Genomic DNA, 18,534 nt, shown 5'->3' with positions numbered 1-18,534 from the left:
GGATCACATTCTGCACTGAAAGCAGGTAGCATCAATCATAGGAACCCGAGCAGCAGAGGTTAAGAGATGCATTGAGGGAGCCTCTCCCCTTATAAAGAATTTGGTGAATTAGTCACAGACAGATTAGCCGAAGACAGCAAAGACTGGAGAACACTTGTGCACAATGCCAAAGCCCACAAGCTGAATAGTTCTGCTTTTTTGTGAGCTGAATGGGTATTCATGCCATTAAGACCAAGACTGACAGTACTGGCAAGATTTATCAGAGAACATTTACTCTGGACTCAATGAAAAATCACTCCAGAACGAACCATGCCAGCTCTGCCACTGTATATTATCTTTATTAGAAAGGCCACTCCAATGAACCAAGTTCATTACTAATTTTAGCAATTCATTTCTTTATATAAACTTCTTCATATGAATTCATCATAGACAGATGCAGCAGGAACTCTTTAGAAATGTCATTATATTCAACATTATATTCAGCAGTGCTACATTTACCAGTGGGTGTAGCAAAGGGGAAGCTTCCACAAAATCCATTAAAATGTATGTGGTATACTAACTCAGGTGTCCCTGCTGCCACAGACATTTGCACTTAGCCTTCCTTTAGACAGGCTTCCTTTAGAAATTAGACATAGTAAAAGCAGGTTGTTGCCATCCAATGGATGCAATAATTCATGTGCTTCACTAGTCGAGTTTTACTTGACTCTAAGTTCTGAGTTAGGCAGCGAAGAAGCTTTACAAAGTCAGCAAAGCAGAATTCAATACTTGAATCCCCCCTCCCTTGGATCCTCTCTCCAAGTTTGCCCACCAAAGTTCCCAGCTTTCCATGACGAAGGCATAAACTCCAGCCTGGAGCAAAGGGGTTTAAAATCTGAAATGGGGCAAAGATGATGCTCACTGGGGTGAGGGATTTCCTAGTCATGTCTATCCTGGCCCACAAACTCCTCAAAAATGGCATTTAACATGATCCTACTTCTACACAGTCTTATAGGGGTGTCAGAGGCATTGCCCCTCTTGCTTAAATCTGTTTGCACATCACTACATTAATGAAGTTCTCCATTCTTTGTCCACATTGATGAGACTAATTATATGCATACTTTAAAGGGGTGGTGATAGAGGTAACAGCCTTTGACTTCTAGCAGCAAGTTACAGAAATTAGCATTTGATTTTTCATATCATCTTTACCACAGAACAGCCAGTTTTGCCAAATTCTGCCTCTAATCCTCCAGAGGACAAGAGACCAGTAAAACTTGCAGTAAATGCTAATTGCAATGGGCAGCTGAAAAAAAGCACCTTTACAGATCCTGCCTTAGGAGCAAGATTCCTTCCATGCAAAGGAAGGGAAAAGAAGACTCAGCAGTAGCAAATGACATAACCCATTTAACTAAAACTCTGCTGAAAGGGGAGAAATAAGAATTGACAGACCTGTTGTTCCAACATAAAGTTTATCATTGTCTCAGTGGAAATGAGGTGTCCTTTCCTACATAGACTGGCAAACATGAAAAGACAAGCAGAGCAGATTGACTGGAATCTCAATTACAAGGTGTACAGTTAGATAACAAGGGCACTATGTTTAAGTGTCTTCTATCACTTCAAAAGCCTTAAGATACAGTTAAAAATCTAGCATGCAGATTTCACTCAGCTTGCAGGCTGCAAAAGAACAAAGAAATTCCCACAACGGTCTCAAAAATGATACACATTGTGACCATTATACAAGTGGACATTAATTAATGTTGAATTTCAGTGAAATTCCTGTAGTATAACATATTTCATCCTGCAGCTGCAACACCAAACTCATTATGAATAAAGAAATTAAAAGCATATATCAAAAAGCAAAGTTAATGATTTTCCACTTCTTATTAAGCATGAGGAAACTGCACCACCAGACTAAAATGAGAAAGGATGAACATATCCCAGCTTTTTTTATAGGATAAGATCAGAGCCCAGAGCACACCCTTTTCTGAAATGAAATGTTTATCAAGTGATCTCAAAAGTTATGCTCTGTCCCTGAGCCAAATATTTAAAATTAATCACCCAGGAGCTTTTCTGTCTGCAACATGGGAACAGCAGCAGTTACCACCCACAAATTCAGAGACAAGTTTATAGGCATGGGACCATGCTGCTGTCCTGTCCTTGCACAGCAACTGCTACTACAGCTGTGGGCATCTCAGCAGCACAGCCAAGGCTGTGCAGTCAGCTCCTAGGGAGACATGGGCAGTCCCATTGAATGGGGAGCCAGGGGGGGGATCCAAACCACCTGGACACACCAGCCAGCACCAGGGCTGAGAAGCCTCCAAGAGGCCCTTGCAACTGATTAAGGAAAAATTGGCCTGAAAGGAAGAGCCAGAGGTGACCAGCTGAAGTGGATGGAGCAGATGGAGTGATATAGGCTCAGTCAATCAAAATCACATTTGCGCTGTCTGGAAGCAGTTGAGGTTTTTGCATTACCAAAGGAAAAAAGTCTAGGATTGCATAATCACCCTTAAACACAAAAGGCAAAGCCACATCTGCAGTAAATCAGTGCAACTCCAAGGACACCTGCAAACTGCTCAGCTAGAAGGACTGAGGACCTGGCCCAGAGATGTGCCAGATCTTTTCAGCACTTGTCAGTCCCAAAGACATCTGTCAGCCTTGCAAATTAACCCAGGCTGACACTCAGCTAGGTGCATTTGCAGCTGCAATGAACCTTTCCTGCAAGTTCCCTTCTCAGTTATTTATTCTGGTAGTTCCTGCTTTCATATCTTTACCATTTTTACTACTTCCATTAGCCCTTTCAGCTTGAACTGAACAGTCTGCCTCCACATTATTGCTGTCATTGCTCTGCTCATATACTATCAGTGTCAGTGACTGCAAAAATCCATGAAGCTTAGCTAAATCCATGTTGTCTTGTAAATAATAGCAGCATGTCCCCTCATTCAAACAAAATAATGGGAGATTTATTAATATAGCATCAGAAGAATTTGTTTGGTATAATTATGCATTGAATTTAAAAAGAAATGTCATGCAGGCATTCTTTGGAGTCATAATAGACAATCTATAAGAAAGAACAAAGGAAAATAATTTTAATAAAACATTTTGCCCTTAGCAAGGAATATGCTTCATGTATCATACATGAGAAAAGATAATTATTTGATGTAAAATGGAATTGTGACCTTGCTGCAGAAGCATTCGTCACCTTACACAGCAACAAGCAAATTAATGGATTTAGGAATGGTACAAAATAATAATAATGTTGCTTTACAGCATTTGCTTGCTGACAGCCAGGTTTAGCAGCATGGGTTTTGTATTATTATTTATAAAAGGGACTGCAAATAGAATTTCACATATCCCTAAAGACTTTCCCAAAGCACATTTCCAGTAAATGAGAGGGGTTCACTAGTAATCAAGGTTTTGTAACCATTTGTTAAGCCAAGCGGAGGAAGCCCAAAGACAAAATGGTCTCCCAGAAGGAGATGAGCTTTACACCAGGGCATGCAGGTATGTGGGACTATATACCTCGATCTGGCATTTAAGCTCCTGAAATGAAAGCAAGAACCATGGTTAAAATGCAGAATAGTCATGTGGTCCCATCAGCATTTTGCATGTGGGATGAACTTTTGGGGGGATAAAGAGAGCCATATTAAGGGAAAGGTAGCATTGCTGGAAGGCAGTTGTGCAGTCTGGATATCGCCCACACCATCCCATCCCTGTTCAAGGAGCAGATGCAAGAAGTTCCTCCGTTCCTAGGAGGTAAAAGCCACCTAAATTATCCCCTCTGGGGGTCCCAGGGTGGTTTTTGGCCCTTCTGGGCTGACTGGGAGCTGCCAGTGGCAAAACTGCCTGAATTGCAGCATGGACAGAGAGGAAATGCCAGTGTTTTCTCCTCAGAAAAGCAGAGCCGAGCACATAGTCCCCATACCCACTAGCTCCCTGGAAACCTCAGAGCAGCAGCAATGGGCTATGGGGATGATTTATATATTATTTGGGGTGAAAATTTACTGCAAGAGTGACTGCTGCTCCCAGGGGCCTGAGCTGATAGGGACAAGTTGATGGCCTCACCATGATATAGAGGGGGCAACGTGCTGTGACACCACTGAGGGATACACTGTCAAAAATCAGGCTGGAGCAGGAAACTCTGCACAGGGTTTTGTCTAATTAAACCTGCACAAAGCACAGATCCCATGTTAGGAGCATCTCTCAGCAGAGCACATCCGCCACGCAAGGCTGGCTGGATTACCTTTTGTTTTCCAGCAAAGATCACAAATAGGTTTCTAAAACACCTCATCACATTTAAAATGTAGAAGTTAGCAGCAAGCAGATGCAATAAAAGAAACATCTCCACAAATGGAAATGCCCCAGGCCTATATGCCTTCAAAATGCTATGGGAATTTCAAGCCATGATAACTGCTTTGTAGTGTAAGCAATTTTGTGATGAGCATGAACGCTGCAGTCATGTAGCCTTGTGTCCAGCACTGACTTCAGTCATTTCCCTGAGCAAAGCACTCTGATTGTGGGATGCTCCAATAGCACGGGCAGAACAAGTGATTGCATATGTTAGTGGCATCATTTAATGGCATTAATCTGGCTTCTCTGTAGTTACTTGCACAAGATTAAGTTAGGGGGAAAACAACACCAGTGCTGGTGGCCAGTGGTGTTCACTGCTGGTGCCTATCTGTGACAGGCACACACCACAGTGGGGTTCAGCTTCCAGGGTTAGGATTCATTAAAAGACCACTAGAACACCACAACTTTTCCTAACAGATAAAAATTGACTGCACCAAATGAAATACTAAGATCAAGGGGATTGAGAGCAAATCTCAGTGCAGCCTTGCAGACTTTTCTTTCAGGCGTACACTGGATCTAGCAACTTTGGAGGCTGCATTAAAGAATGCATCCAGGCTTCCCTGGGCCCCAGATGGACATTTCTTGCCCATCACCACCCAGCTTATGCCCATCAGCCCCACACATCCTCCCCAGCTCTCAACATTTCCTCCTGACCTGGTGGAAGCCACCAGGACAGGCGAAGTTGACAGCCATCCTTCTCCCTACCTTTTAACAGCCTCAAGCACACAGTAAATCATGAGCAAATAGGAGAAAAGAGTGTCACAGAAGGCCTGAAATTACAAGTGAAATAGCCAAGAGGTAAGAGCAGCTGAAACCAGTCCATGGTGACCAGCAGCTCCCCCAAGCAGAGGCTGAAGAGCAACCTCCACAGCAAGGGGTCTTCACACTGTCCCTTGCAAGTCCCTGGAAAGCTGCTTTCCATGACAACATTTCAGGTGGGGGGCTGTGGCAAGCTGAGTTTATGGGAGGCATCACAAAACAGCTCAACGGCTCCTGAGGAGCATTGCCCACATTCAAGTCTCTGAAGCATTTAATTGAAAAGCTTTAGTGCCCTGTACTCAGGAGCAGCAGCTGGCAATTTGGCAGGAAGCTTTTGGTGTCCAACATGCATCTTTTGCTATTTCTAGGGGAAAAAAAGAAAAGAAAAAAACCAAATTGGGCAAATCACATACCTCTGATGGCCTGCATGTGCTCAGCAAAGACTGCTCAAGCAGACTAGCCAAACCCTGCAGCAGAGGTTGCTCTGGGCCAGCCTGTCTAGAAAGCATGGGACCTGCCAGACCCCCAGGAAGGGGGATGGCAGAAGCCCTTTCTTCCCACATGTCCCTGGGTGCTGCTGCACTCAGGGGCAGCACAGCAGGGGCCAGGCCCAAAGTGGGGCCTCTCTCTGGGCCACAAGGCCCAATCCCACTCTCACCCATGGCTCCAGCAGGGCCAAGTGGGAGAAAAGCCAGAGCAAGGGCTGGGTGAGGGCCACAGGAGCCAACCCCAACCACATTGCTATTTTCAACTATGCCTGAACCCCCCAGCCTTTCATCAGTATTTTAGCTGCAGTCATTATCAGCCATGAGGGTGTTGCAATTTTCTGTACTTTAGGTTCCTCAATTACATTGATTATCACATTAAACATTCCTGGTGCTGCAGGAACAGGCTAAAAATAAGCCTGGATCTTCACAATGCCCATGAAAGCTGTTCACACACTAGGAGCGTGGGGGGCTCGTTGTTTCGCAGTAATGAAGCTTTCCTCTCCAGAGACCCAATTCATTAAAAAAAGAAACATTTGCCAAGCTGTGTACATTTCCTCCCCCTCTTTTTTCTTTTTAAAATAAACACTGCCACTGACTTCCCTGCAAGTTCAGATCAGACTGGTGATTCACCTGCTTGCGGGGAGCATCTTTCCCCCTTTCCCACCACAGCACAGCCACGTGCTGACCCAGGACACCAGGAGCCCGCACAGCTCCTGATTCTCTGTAGTAGCAGCTGCCTTTGCTCAAAGTCCCAAATCAGCAACATGTTGTGAGAGAGCAGCAGTGAGACACTATATGGAAGCTTGTTTTTAATAAAAATAATTTCAGTCCCAAAAGTCCCAAGAAAGCAGACTGTACAGCCACAATGCTGCGTTCAGACAGCCCCAGGTGAACCCCACTGAATTGGAGGGCACCTTCATAGTGCTTTGGAATAACACAGCAGAGGAGATATTTAGCCTCCTCCCCAGGACCATGTGTGACCAGCACATGAGGTCCCTTCTTTAAGGGCAGCACAACAATCTCCACTGAGGAATTTGCAAACTGGGCTAAGTGCTACACAGCCAAAGCCAGAGGGGTTCAGTATGGGACAGATGAAGCTCCTGCCACCAGACCAAAGAGTCTATTTTGCTCAGGCTGGTGCCTTCAATGATGCCAATGAGGTGTGCACATCCCACTGCTCTGTCTGGGGTGGGATGGGAAGAGCTCCTGCTGCCCTGCAGGATGGGGGGAGATAACAACCCACTTTGCTCTTTCTACTAGCCAGGACCTCCTGTCATGTTCAAACAGATCTTGATTATCACAACTTTGAGCATCTCAAAAACCTCAATTATCCAGAATAAAGTCACATTCCTGACATGTATTAATTGCACTGAAAATTAGCTCAGTTATCTGAACCTTCATTTATCAGAATCAGTTCAGCACCCCTCATATTACTTGGTAACTCAAGGTTTGAACACCTTAGGCTCCAATGACAGGGGAAGTACATTCATGCAAGCTTTCGGTTGGAAAGACTGAAAAGCCCTGAAATTATAGGTTTGAATCCACATGGCCACATGAGGCTTCCCCAAGCAAATTACACAACCCTGGGTGTACTCTGCCCAGACAACAGATGCCACAGCACTTTATGGGGACACAGGTTTTTGCCCCCAAATGCTCATACCCCCAGCACAGAAGGGGCATAAACCCTAGCATTACACAAGGCTTCCTTTTGCTGCTGCACTCCTCTCTAGAAGGAGCTGAATTTTAATGACAAGTTCTTAAGCTTCTTGCAGATATAAGACACCTCAAAGCAGGGTTTTTATTAATACTTATTTATGCAGAGGAAGTAGGGCCACAGGACAGGAAGGGCATAAAAGCCATAGATCACATGAAAGGTCATCTCAGCTGTCCAGCTCTCAGCTGCCTCCCCACTCATCCTCAGTCCTGTGTGACAAAAGTCACTGAGTCTACTATAATGTTTTTGAGCAAGAAATATATAGATTATTTTTGTTTCCTAATTTATCTGACCAAATGAACTAAACATCTTGACTGCAGTTGCTTAGGGTTCTGCCCACTGTCACTGTATTTGCATGGGACCATCTCATTCACATGTGCTCTCAAAGCCAAAAGTCAGCATTTTCTTGCTGTTCTTGTGCATGAAATAGGCAATATAACTTGCTTCTAGCCTGGTTCTGCTGCATAATCCCTCTAACTCTGTTCAAATATCTGAAGGCAAAGTTTCCTGAAGTCACATGTTCATAGGTTGGAATTCTTAACCTATACGATGCTCAAGACCATTGGCCTCAGTTTGAGATCCCAGTTTACAGGGAGGCTGTAACTCATCCACTTCAATATAGTGTCTGCAAAGCACTTAGCTCCAAAACTGAAATTCCCAGAGAAATATAAAGAGCTAATCGTTAAACACATGATTATTAGTTACTTTTCTACGAACTTGTGTAATAAATATAAACACATAATTAGCACCTGTTTCAAAAGCACCTCACTTGAATCAAGTTTCTAGCAACATTGGTTCCCAGAAAAACCTTCAACAAGAACCCTGGTTTTGACTCTAGCAGCCTTCAAGAGGGTTTTGCTCCACACTGGAGTCAGGCAACGCTCTCATTACTAGAGCAGGATGGCTACCAGCTAACATCAAACCCATCCATGCTTCCTGCAGAAACTCGCTGCATTTCCAAGCCCCTGTAATTGGCGATCAGTCTCGTACAGGGCCAGAAATAACGGCTTGTTAAAACCTGAATCACCAAGCTGCTCATTAAATGCCAGCAACATCATCTCCTCCAAGGCTATCAACCCTGTAGACAGAATTACCAGCCCTGTAACAGGGAAGAGGATTCCTAGCAGACACCAGGCAGCTGGAGTACATTTCCCACCTGCTGAGGGGAATAATATTGTGTTTTACAGGCAGGATACTTCCCACATACACATGTACAAAAGCCACCAGCATAGCTGCACACACACACAAAATACATTTCTGTATAAGGCACCTAAATAGCACAGTTCTTCCTGTTTTCCCTGTGTTTTATCTTCAAATTGGGAAAGCTTTTTTTATATCAGAAATCAGAGAGGAACAGCTAGTTACCAAGGAGATTCGCTGATGAATCAGATACCGTATGTCTAGATCTCATACCATCAGTATCTTCTTAATTCATGAGATCTTACATTTTAAACAGGGAAAAAAAAAAGATCCTATCACAACCAAGCAGGGGCCATGCATTTTTTCTTCCTGCCAACAGGAACAGCTTTTATTTTTGCCGTAGGAGTAGATAACAAATGCACAGTGTGGAAGCAGTTAGCAGATTTAGACGAATGAGAGTGTCTCCCTGGAGCACTCTTGACTCAGAAAAAGAAATACCACCCAAGGACAACATGGTCCGGATAGAGGTGACTGAGGGAAAGGCTGAAAAGTCCCTGTTTTCACACAGGCACAAGCAAGGATACACAGGGTCAGACGAGCTTTGGAGAAGCAGCTGCACTTGTGCTTTGTCACAGCTGTGGCATTTTTAAAAAGGAAGGCTGCACCACAAGGAAAATTGTCCATCTGACCACTTGCCAAGCCTGGGACTGAGCAGCTTGGGATCATTTTGGACAGAATCGGACTAAAGCTCAGCCACATCCAGCTCGGAAGCATCCTCAGCCCCCAAACAGCACAGGACCAGCTGAAAGCACCACAACAAGCCTTTCCTCTCATGCAAATCCTACAGTTTTCTCGAAGAAGCAGGTGAGGGTGCTGAATCCTGCTAAGTGTCACCAGAGGCACTTCCCTGCATCAGACCCAGAGTTTCCTGCTTTCCTGGGATTTACCATCATGCCCAGGAAACACAGGAGCCATCCCAGCAGCTGGAGGCATGAACAGCAAGCCGATAGGGAAAGAAGCTTTAATAAACATGGTGATAACACAGAGCTTTGTAGAATAAAGTTTGGAGCCCGAAAACTCAGCTTTTTGAGGATGCCTCTTTGCAGAGGGTCTTGCCACTTGCTTCCTGGCACCTCGATTCAGAAAAAATACTGAACATCAGCATCTCTGGTTTGAGAGAGAAATTACAAGCCTGAAAATTGCAGGAGAAGAAATATTTGGGGACAGGCATCAAGGAGACAAGATATATGGAAACCTCCTGCTTGCAAATAGGCTGCTTTCCCAAAGGTGAAAACTACAGAACTATGTAGATGAGAGGGGAAACCTTCCTGTCAGATCCAATTGAAATCTCCATCCTGGGACCAGCTGCTCCTCTGTTACTAAGGTAACCTGATCAATTAAAAGGTGACTAATATTGCAGGACACATCGGGATGCTTGAAATGAGCACTGTACTCGAGAGCTTAGATAGGCTAGTGTGAAGTATCAGGGAATGGAGATTAAAGCGTGTGTTAAGAGCAAATTTAGACTTTACTGCTGCGAGCATTTTGCAAAAGGATTTCCTAGAGCATTTGCGTTTGACAAGGCTAACGCAAACCAGGTTGTTAGCAAAGGATTTGAGCAAGGGGCATTTTATAGCAAACAAGTTCAAGTGCTGTTTTATGGTTTAAATTACACCTGCTCATTTGAAGAATGAATTAGCTGTTAGTAGCATTTATGGGCTAAAGCAAAAGGCTGGCAGTAATAGTGATACATATTGCAATGTTACCAGGGGGACAAAAAAAAATAAGCTTAAATGCTCTATAGGTCCCTCATTTGGAAAGCAAAATACTCCAGAAAGCTTTGATTGAGAGTGAGAATAGCATGTGAAATAATAAAGCAGCATGAGAAACATTCAGACCAAAAGCTGCTTTGGGCACCAAAGAAATCATAAGGAAACTCCAAGCCGTAGCTGACAGTCAATCATTAACTTGCTGCCACTCTCTCCTTCAACTCTGCACACTGAAGGGCTAGAAGTTCAGTGCACAGATTATATACCATTTATTTGCTGCACTTCTCAGACTTGTCAGAAGTTAAAGGTATAGCAGCAGCGTATTAAAACTCTTTCAGATTTCAGGTACATAATAGGCTACTGGCTTGTTTGATATCATATTTATGATCTTTATCTGTTTTAATGTAAAATAGAAGTTATTTGAACAATTAAGAAGCTATATTAGTAATTGCATTTAGCAGAAGCACTGGGGAATCACAAGGTCCATGTGCAGTTACTACAAGTGTAACAAACTTCCACACATATTGTTTGGGAAATGCTGGACTGCCACAACAGTGCCATCGCTCCAGCTTTAGTCTAAACTCAAATAACTTATTCCATGGAAAATCATTCAGGGTTTGCTTTTGGAAAAAGTGCACAAATAGCTGCTGAAGCATGAATTCTATCTTACATAGTGCTTTTAGATTGAGAGCAACATATGTGCAGGTTACTGATTTACAGATGGACAAACTGAGGCAGAGAGCATGCAACTATCTTGCACCAAAGCCCACAGCTAGACAGGAGAGGAAGAACTTTAGTTCTGACTTCCACTGCTTTGCACTCCATCTGCAAAGGCTTGGAAACTCATTACTCTTATGATCTTTACTGTGCAGTAGAGCAGGTCTGAGCACAGGGACTAAAAGTAGCCAAACCACAGTGTTTTGTGCTTTTAGGATGTATCTGCATGCTGTCTTTGCCTTCAAGTTTTGACAGCAACACACGAGTAGGTTGACAGCAGTCTAAAAACTTGGTTCAAGTTAAACATATTGCCAGTAGCATGACTTTTGTCAAAATATCTGGACTAAGATCAAGAAAAGAGGTGGAGATTCAAGAATATGAAGTGCCAGGTAGGAAGTAGCCTCCACTGAATCATGGTGTTTGGTAGCATGTCACTTGGTACTAATCAGATTTGAGAACAGAGAGGGATTTTGTATCAAATAAGCCTAAAATTGATGTAGTTCTGCACCTCTGTACACACCTCATTTTGTACAGTTTTAGAGAAATTGCCTAGATGTGTTTTGCTTCTAGTTAGTTTACAGTAACTTCAGTCATTTACTTATGTACTCTGTACCCAAACAAGCCTTTAAACAGATCCTATGTATTTCCAGCATCCCTGAAACAGTGTCTCAGCATTGCCTTATCCCAGCTGCTCACCCCAAGGGAATATCCTAGTAGGTGGATACATGAACTGGGGTTAGGATCAAATTCAGGGACTAGCTCACCCCCTCAGGCACCCTGGAATGGGAAGCACTCCATTTCAGCATGAGGGAGGCGCAGGATCCATCCTCAACAACCTTCTCCAAATGACCCAGATTGCGTCACGGGCTCTGGAGGGAGCCCGCAGCCAGCACTCCTCCCATGGAGGCATAGGACTTGCAACATGGGGCCCAAGAGAGAAGGATCAGGACCATGGGAAAGGAAAGCAGAAGGCCTCAGCGTCTCCTTCAAACCTGGTAAATGCCTCTTATTTCCCTTTCTGCTCTTTTAGATAAGCTGGAGACAGATTTCTCCCTCTGTGCCACTTTGCATGCCAAGTTTTAGGCTGCTGGAGGGACTCTGGTGCCGAGTGTCAAGTTTTCTTTGCAAGCTGCTACTCAGCCCACCCAGTTGTCTTGGGACTTTTGAAGTAATGCATGTCTCCGAAGTGACCCAACCTTTTCCTCCTTTTTTAAGTGGTTTTTTGATAAATACGCCACTACCAGATGTTGCATGCTGCACAGGCAGGGGGACAGCAGAAAGAAAGGAGCTGCCTGCATTTTGCATGCCTGTCCAGAGGCTATAACCGGACCAGTACCAATGCTCATAGTATTCCTTCAGGCAAAGGGCACTGCACTCCAGTCAGCGTAGGGATCATAAAAAGACCCTAGAATGATGCCTGGGGGTATGTGCAAGGTCCCCCTCCTATGAAGGTCTCGCAGACATTGCAGCTCTGTAGTAAACAAGAGGTTGAAAAATGCCTTTTAGGTCATATCTTGTTTAAATGCAACAAGTATTTTCCCCTATGCGGGTGCAAGCTACAAGCACCATCCATCAAGGCATCCGAGCCCCTTTCAGCCCTGCCTCACTCAGGGCAGGGAACAGATCATGCTGTAGTAGCTACACAGCAGACCATTCATTTACTACCTAAGTGGCTTGACTCTAGACTTTTAAATGTGCATTTAACTAGAAGTCTACAGTTAAGACTGCAATGAGTGCTGTGTTAGAAAGGAACTTTTATAGAAATAATTTTACTCTCAGTTAAATCACTAGAACAACTATACGGCTTCCACATGGCTGAAATTCACTTGTATGTTCTACAGCTTTATGCTGAGTGCAATATTTGGCTATATATAAGACTAAGTATACGGGTAGTGCAATTTCTTGAGATGTTTCAGCAGGATAAGGTCCGAATGAAGTTGGCTCCATGCAGCACTCTGCTCACTACTCAGTGCAGGTACATGCCTGCATCTCCTATTCAAGAGCCCCCAGCAGCAGGGCTGCGCAGGAGGGAGAATGCCCCAAAACCCCACTCCATGTCCATCCTGTGCCACCCATTTGCCCAGCAGAGCCATGCCCATATATATATATATTACAAAAGGCCAGCTGCAGCACTTGGGCATAAGGTGGTTTTGCTAACTGGTATGTGTCCAGCAGAGTGAGATTTTATGCTCTCACTAATATCAGTGGAGATTTTAAATTGCCTTTAATTAAAGGTTTGAAAAAATGCCACTGTTTTCTCCACAATTAACTCTTATACAGGGACCATGTGAATTTAACAATTTCCCTCCTCCCTAGACATTTGGCAAGCTGAAAAACAGTTACCCTACCTAATTGTTAACTCAATTTTGGGTGTATAAGAGCTAATGGTGGAATGCAACATGCCCTGTAGAGGGAAGGAGGAATGTAGAAAACTCAGCAATAGCTTAAGCCCTTCCACATCCTACCCACATGCTCGTGGTTGCATTTTTCTCCTTAAAGTCTGTCTCTGCTGATACACAGATTAATTAGCTCAGAGGAAAGCCCCATGGCTTTGACAGGCACTGGAAGTTTAAGTGGAGGGGGAGCATAAGGGGAGCACCCCGCTGCTGCTGCCAGGCTGCAGGGTCTGCACGCAGCAGGCTCCCTCCCAGCCATTAGCAGGTCTGTATAAGGATGCAAAGGTCCCTCCTGGGTGGATTTGCAGTCAGTGAGGAGTCCTCAGTGCAAGAGGAACAGACATTTTCTTCCCCTTGCCCCTACCAGGCCCTTTGCTGCTGTCCCCTTCTGCACATACCCATGCTCCTGTGTCCCCAGGCTTTGCTGTCATCATTAAGTATCCATATCCCACCCCATCCTTTTCTCTCTCCCCGTAGTTTCTTGGCCTCAGGATAGCTAAGTCTAACATCCTAAAAATGTCATTAGCCTGAGTCCACCTTTTCAGGCCACTTCTGCATTTTGCAGGTATAGCAGCTCCTTTGCATTACCCTCACACCAGCTCTCAGCCAAGCAGCCAGGGTCTGAAGGCAACATGCTGATCCGAGCAATGATGTGTTTCTACACTTAAAAACAAGCCTCCAGCCAAATTCTTAAAACCATTTAATGCCACTTTTTTCTGACTAGTAGAGAAGCTGCACTACTTGATTACACTTCCCACTAGCTGCCTTTAACCACTAAGATATAGCCTTGATGCATGTTATTAACTTCCCCCTATGTTAAATAACAGATACAACACCAAAAAGCAAAGTAATAAATACTCTCAGATGCCTGTAAATTAATCATTTCATGCCTCTCTGCTTTCAAACCTTTCCATCGCCATGCAGTTTTCAAGCCATAAGACACTCCTATCAGTGCTGTGCCCTGCCTCTTCTGCAGGAGGTGAAGGGGAAGGAAGGTTGTCCACCTGCAAACACTGGTGGAGGGACTAAGAGCAGAAGCAGGAACTTGGGCTCCCTATTTTCCATTTCACTCAGGGGAAAACACTCCCTAGTGCTAGCCCTTTGCAGTGATTATTAAATGAATACTTTTAAAGTGTTTCTTTAGCAGCTTTCCTCAAAGTACACCTCCACTCCTGACTTAAATAAAAGCTGTGCTCCTGGTATTTTTGGAAATGCTTCGCTGCTGCTGTTCCTTATATTTGAATTGAGAGGTTGTAATCAAGAGTGCAGGTGCTGCTCAAACAGCAAGCACTCCTCTGGGTCTGAGCCTGCAGTTACATGGCCTGAGATGGGAACCCACTGCCTTTATAGTGCAGCACTCAGGGACTCAAATACCACATCCTTACACACTTGCAAGCCTAAAACTAAATGGTCATGGTTCAGATAAGTCCAAAAGATCGGTGATTGTCCCAGAAGTCATTGAAAACAAGACACAATAGAAATCCTTGGCCAGAATCCACTGCAAAGCATCAGATATGTGTCCCCCTTTCACTCATATATCCAGACTTTCAAAACAGGAAAAGCAGAAAATCCCATCAAGATTTATTACAGAAAAGTAAAGACTATTTGGAAACATTACTCCTACTAAGACATCCAGCATCTGCAGGGGGACCTATCACACCTCACAAAAGTAAATAGCCATTTCACAGCAGGTTGTGGACACCTGACAGCCATCAGGTCAGGCCAGTGTCATAAGTCAATCAAATTGTCTGCATCTTCCACATACAAACTCATCATGCAAGACAAATGAGTCACTTATTTTTACTATGGTTAATGACTATGGATCCAAAGGCTGAAATTTCAGTTCATATTGAATAAAACAGTCAGCAATAGATTCAGCCCAAAATAACAAAAGAAGTCATGATCTATTCAGTGGACCAGCAATAGGAAAAAGCCCTTCAATTTCAGTGGTTAATCTCTAAAACTAGCAAAATTGGCTTCTTTGGGGTTATATTTAATAAACTATTGCAATGGTCTAGCCCAGAACTCATCCAGTGATATGTCATTATATCTGTTCTCTAGCACTATAGACAGCTGCTCCAATTCAATAAAGCTGATGAGAACATACACTTATGTCAGCAGAGGAGATGGCTTTGTAGTTTGAGCATCAAGCTGAGACCAGCTGTTCAGGTTGGGCAGTTAACAGCCTTCAGGCAACTCTGACAGTACAGCATTTGCCATAAAGAAAGATTGTTCACCGAAGAGAGAAAGAAGGTAGAGCTAGTCCCTGTACACTACCAGCTACTGATAAATATTAAAGATTAAGGGGTCCCAGTTGCAGGGGTATGGCCAAAATTTTGTTCCTTCACACCCACCTTAGTTGGCAACAACCCAGTCATGTGAAGCCCTGGGAATGGCATGCTGTTAGGTGGCCTGCAAGCCAAGATGCTACAGAAATATGAGCAATCATTTACTACAGCTGTCAGTTTTGTTAGACAATTGTCAGCATAACACACAGCCAGAGTGTGTTTAAACAGGGCTGGCAACACAAGACAAGCAGGTCACACAGCCTCTTGCTGACCTTGGAGAGGCTCTACCAGGCCTTGGACAGAATCACTATTACAAACTACTTTAAACAAACTTCCCTAATAGGTCAGATCTCCACCATTTTGTAGAGCTGCAGAAAACACCTTTCCTTCCTCTTCCCTCACACCAAAAGCTGCTTTTATACCTTAGTCATCTTCCCTCCTACTACCATTGTCATTACCAATGCTTGTCCCCTATATAACACTGCAGCTAAACCTGCATCTTCTGCATCTCTAATCCACTTGATATCACTTCTTGCCCACATCCCTCATCTCCTGAGGATACCTTAGCTCTCCCCCAAGCCACCCAAATGCTGTGGTCCCTTTCCCAAGACAGCACAGGCTTCTCCAGGCAGCCACACTGCCCATTGATGGGCTAGTGATAACCCTGGCTCTCTGCCTTACCCCACTAAACTACTCTCCATTTCCCTCCACCTCACTCTCCCATCCTTGGTATGCAATGCCCTTACAGCCAGCACTATCCAGACTCCCCCAGGCAAGGTCTTACTGCTAACAGTGGAATCTTCCAAACATTGACTCATTTTAGCCTAAACATTATCATTCTGTCATTGCTGCCAATAAAGCTGGCTCTGTTTCACCTTGCACAATAGTTCAGAAATAACTTGGCTGCACCAGAGATAACACACATAATACCAGCAGCACAGGCTGTATTTAGCAAGGCTCATCAGCTAAACTAAAACTCTGAATCCCCTAACCTGCTCTTCTCTAACTGGTAGGCATAAATCCATAAATCCTTTCCTGCACAGTTTTTCCATGATTGTACACCTACACAAAAAGGAAAGTATATACACTCAATCTTACTGAACTTTAGATTAAAGGAAATGAAAACAAAACAAAAAAAAACAAAGCAGCATCTAGATGTGGCACAACATACCTGCATTAGAAAGCTGCAATACTAGCGCACAAAGATATCTGAAAAAAAATCACAACTTCAATAAACTTGAAGTTTTTGTATACTTCAACTTTTGTATACAAGAATAAACTGGTGCTTTACCAGGCACTTGCAAATAACTTTACTCACATAAAACAGCTTCCCATTCTCCTGCCCAGTGCATTGGAAGAAAAATCCTTCAAAACATATCATCAAAAAGCTGTGCAGAACTACCCCCATTCCATCATCAACCAAGTGTACTGCTGGGTGAACTATTTATCTGCTCTTAATCTTGCCTGGATCAGAAGCACCTGGAACCAAAGACCACAGAGCACATCCTGGGCTGATTGACCTAAATTTCATTAACTTCAATAGATCACTAATGACAATTAATATCAGCTGAGGACCTTGGCATTGGTCCTTTTATTCATTTGTGTGCCCAGAAAATTTTCAGGGCTACTGTAATAGAAAGAGCACTATTAAATCTGATGTCAAGAAGGTAACAAAAGTTATCTAATTTGCAAACAAAAGTGGTTAATTCTGTTTTGCCATATATGCCTCATACCTCTGAACTTCAGGCAAGACATTTAACATCCAGTTCTTTAATAGCAGCTACAAGGGACAGTAAGCAGGAGGCAGAAGATGGTTTGGATGTTTTCATATGGCTCCTGTTGCTAAGGAAACTGCCTCCTTGAAATATGTATGTTCACTACATCTGGGTCACTTGGGCTTGGGTTCTGAAAGTACAGAGTGAGTCATGGTTGGATAGTAATCATGAAAAAAACTTACTAAGGAATGCATTTATCACACAGATTTGGACACATGCTAAAGTACATGTTATTAGTGTTATTTGATAACACAGAACACTAACAACAGGAGAACTATATGAATACTATTAGTAGTAGTAGCATGCTTTGTATTAACAAGTATTTCTGTCCTATCAAATAAAAACAAGATTAAAAAAAATAGCTCCCTCCCATAATGGTTGAAAACAAAGCTTCCCTACTTTTAACAAACCAGCTATATATATTACATACATAAAGGCAATAGATTATAAATGTGATATCTATAAGATAGTTACATATATTCTCCACCTGTAAATTATGTAGTGCCCCTGCACCTTGTCTCCGAAAAAAACTCTAAAGATGTAGCTGTTTCCTTTTGTTTGCCTTAGTCTATCTTGTTGATTTTGTTTCTGCAAATGGTAATGAGTTCGATACACGACCAGTTATTTTTAGGCTACCATAAAGTATATGCATCTCAGAGAGGCCCATGAGAAGGTCCTCATTAATCCTGACAGATATTCTCTATTTGCACTCTGTTTTGAAAAGGCATCCATGGCAGAACTCACAGAATTGTGTAGGCCTCCAGCCTAGCCAGGAGCAATTCTGATGGATCACAATCATGGGTCTGGACCAGGCCTGATTCTGCTCCTTCTGTTGGACTGGGCACTAGCAGCCAGTATCTCATGCCCTTACCCCAGTGTTTTTCTTTGAAAACCTTGTGAGCCCCTTAGCTTAGGTGACACTTGTTCGCCTCAGCCTTGGGACAAATTCCGTAGAGCTGGTGGAGTTTCCACTGATGCAAAATGCTGTCAAGATGTACTGTACTGAAGAAATGAGTTTCCAGTGCTCCTCTAATGTATTTTCTCTGCATATTCAGACTTTGAGATTTTTAATCTGCAATCAGGAGAAGAAAGCACCTAAGCGTTAAGGGCTTAAGTCATGGGGCTCATTTCCCACGTCTGCTTCTCAATATCACCATGAAAGCTG

General features: G+C 43.5%; 1 protein-coding gene across 4 annotated transcripts in view; it reads left to right on the top strand.

Moving 5' to 3' along the window:
- LOC104568668 (calcium-activated potassium channel subunit beta-2) overlaps nt 1-18,534 on the top strand; it is a 124,642-nt gene that overhangs the window by 70,415 nt on the left and 35,693 nt on the right. For 2 of the 4 annotated variants that reach the window (XM_088523898.1, XM_088523897.1), the window contains exon 1: nt 9,342-9,808. The exons of the other annotated variants lie outside the window; for them this stretch is intronic. In XM_088523898.1, coding sequence (XP_088380024.1) covers nt 9,735-9,808 — 74 coding nt within the window. In that variant the 5' untranslated portion in view covers nt 9,342-9,734. Of the gene's footprint in view, nt 1-9,341; nt 9,809-18,534 lie in introns of those variants that run through there. 4 annotated transcript variants of the gene reach the window in all.

The sequence above is a fragment of the Tinamus guttatus genome, unplaced genomic scaffold (assembly GCF_059628265.1).
Source record: "Tinamus guttatus ecotype Peru unplaced genomic scaffold, ASM5962826v1 Tinamus_guttatus_pri_ptg000198l, whole genome shotgun sequence".
Lineage (NCBI taxonomy): Eukaryota > Metazoa > Chordata > Aves > Tinamiformes > Tinamidae > Tinamus > Tinamus guttatus.
Note: the sequence above shows the minus strand (reverse complement) of the source record. Positions and strands in the feature narration are given on the sequence as shown.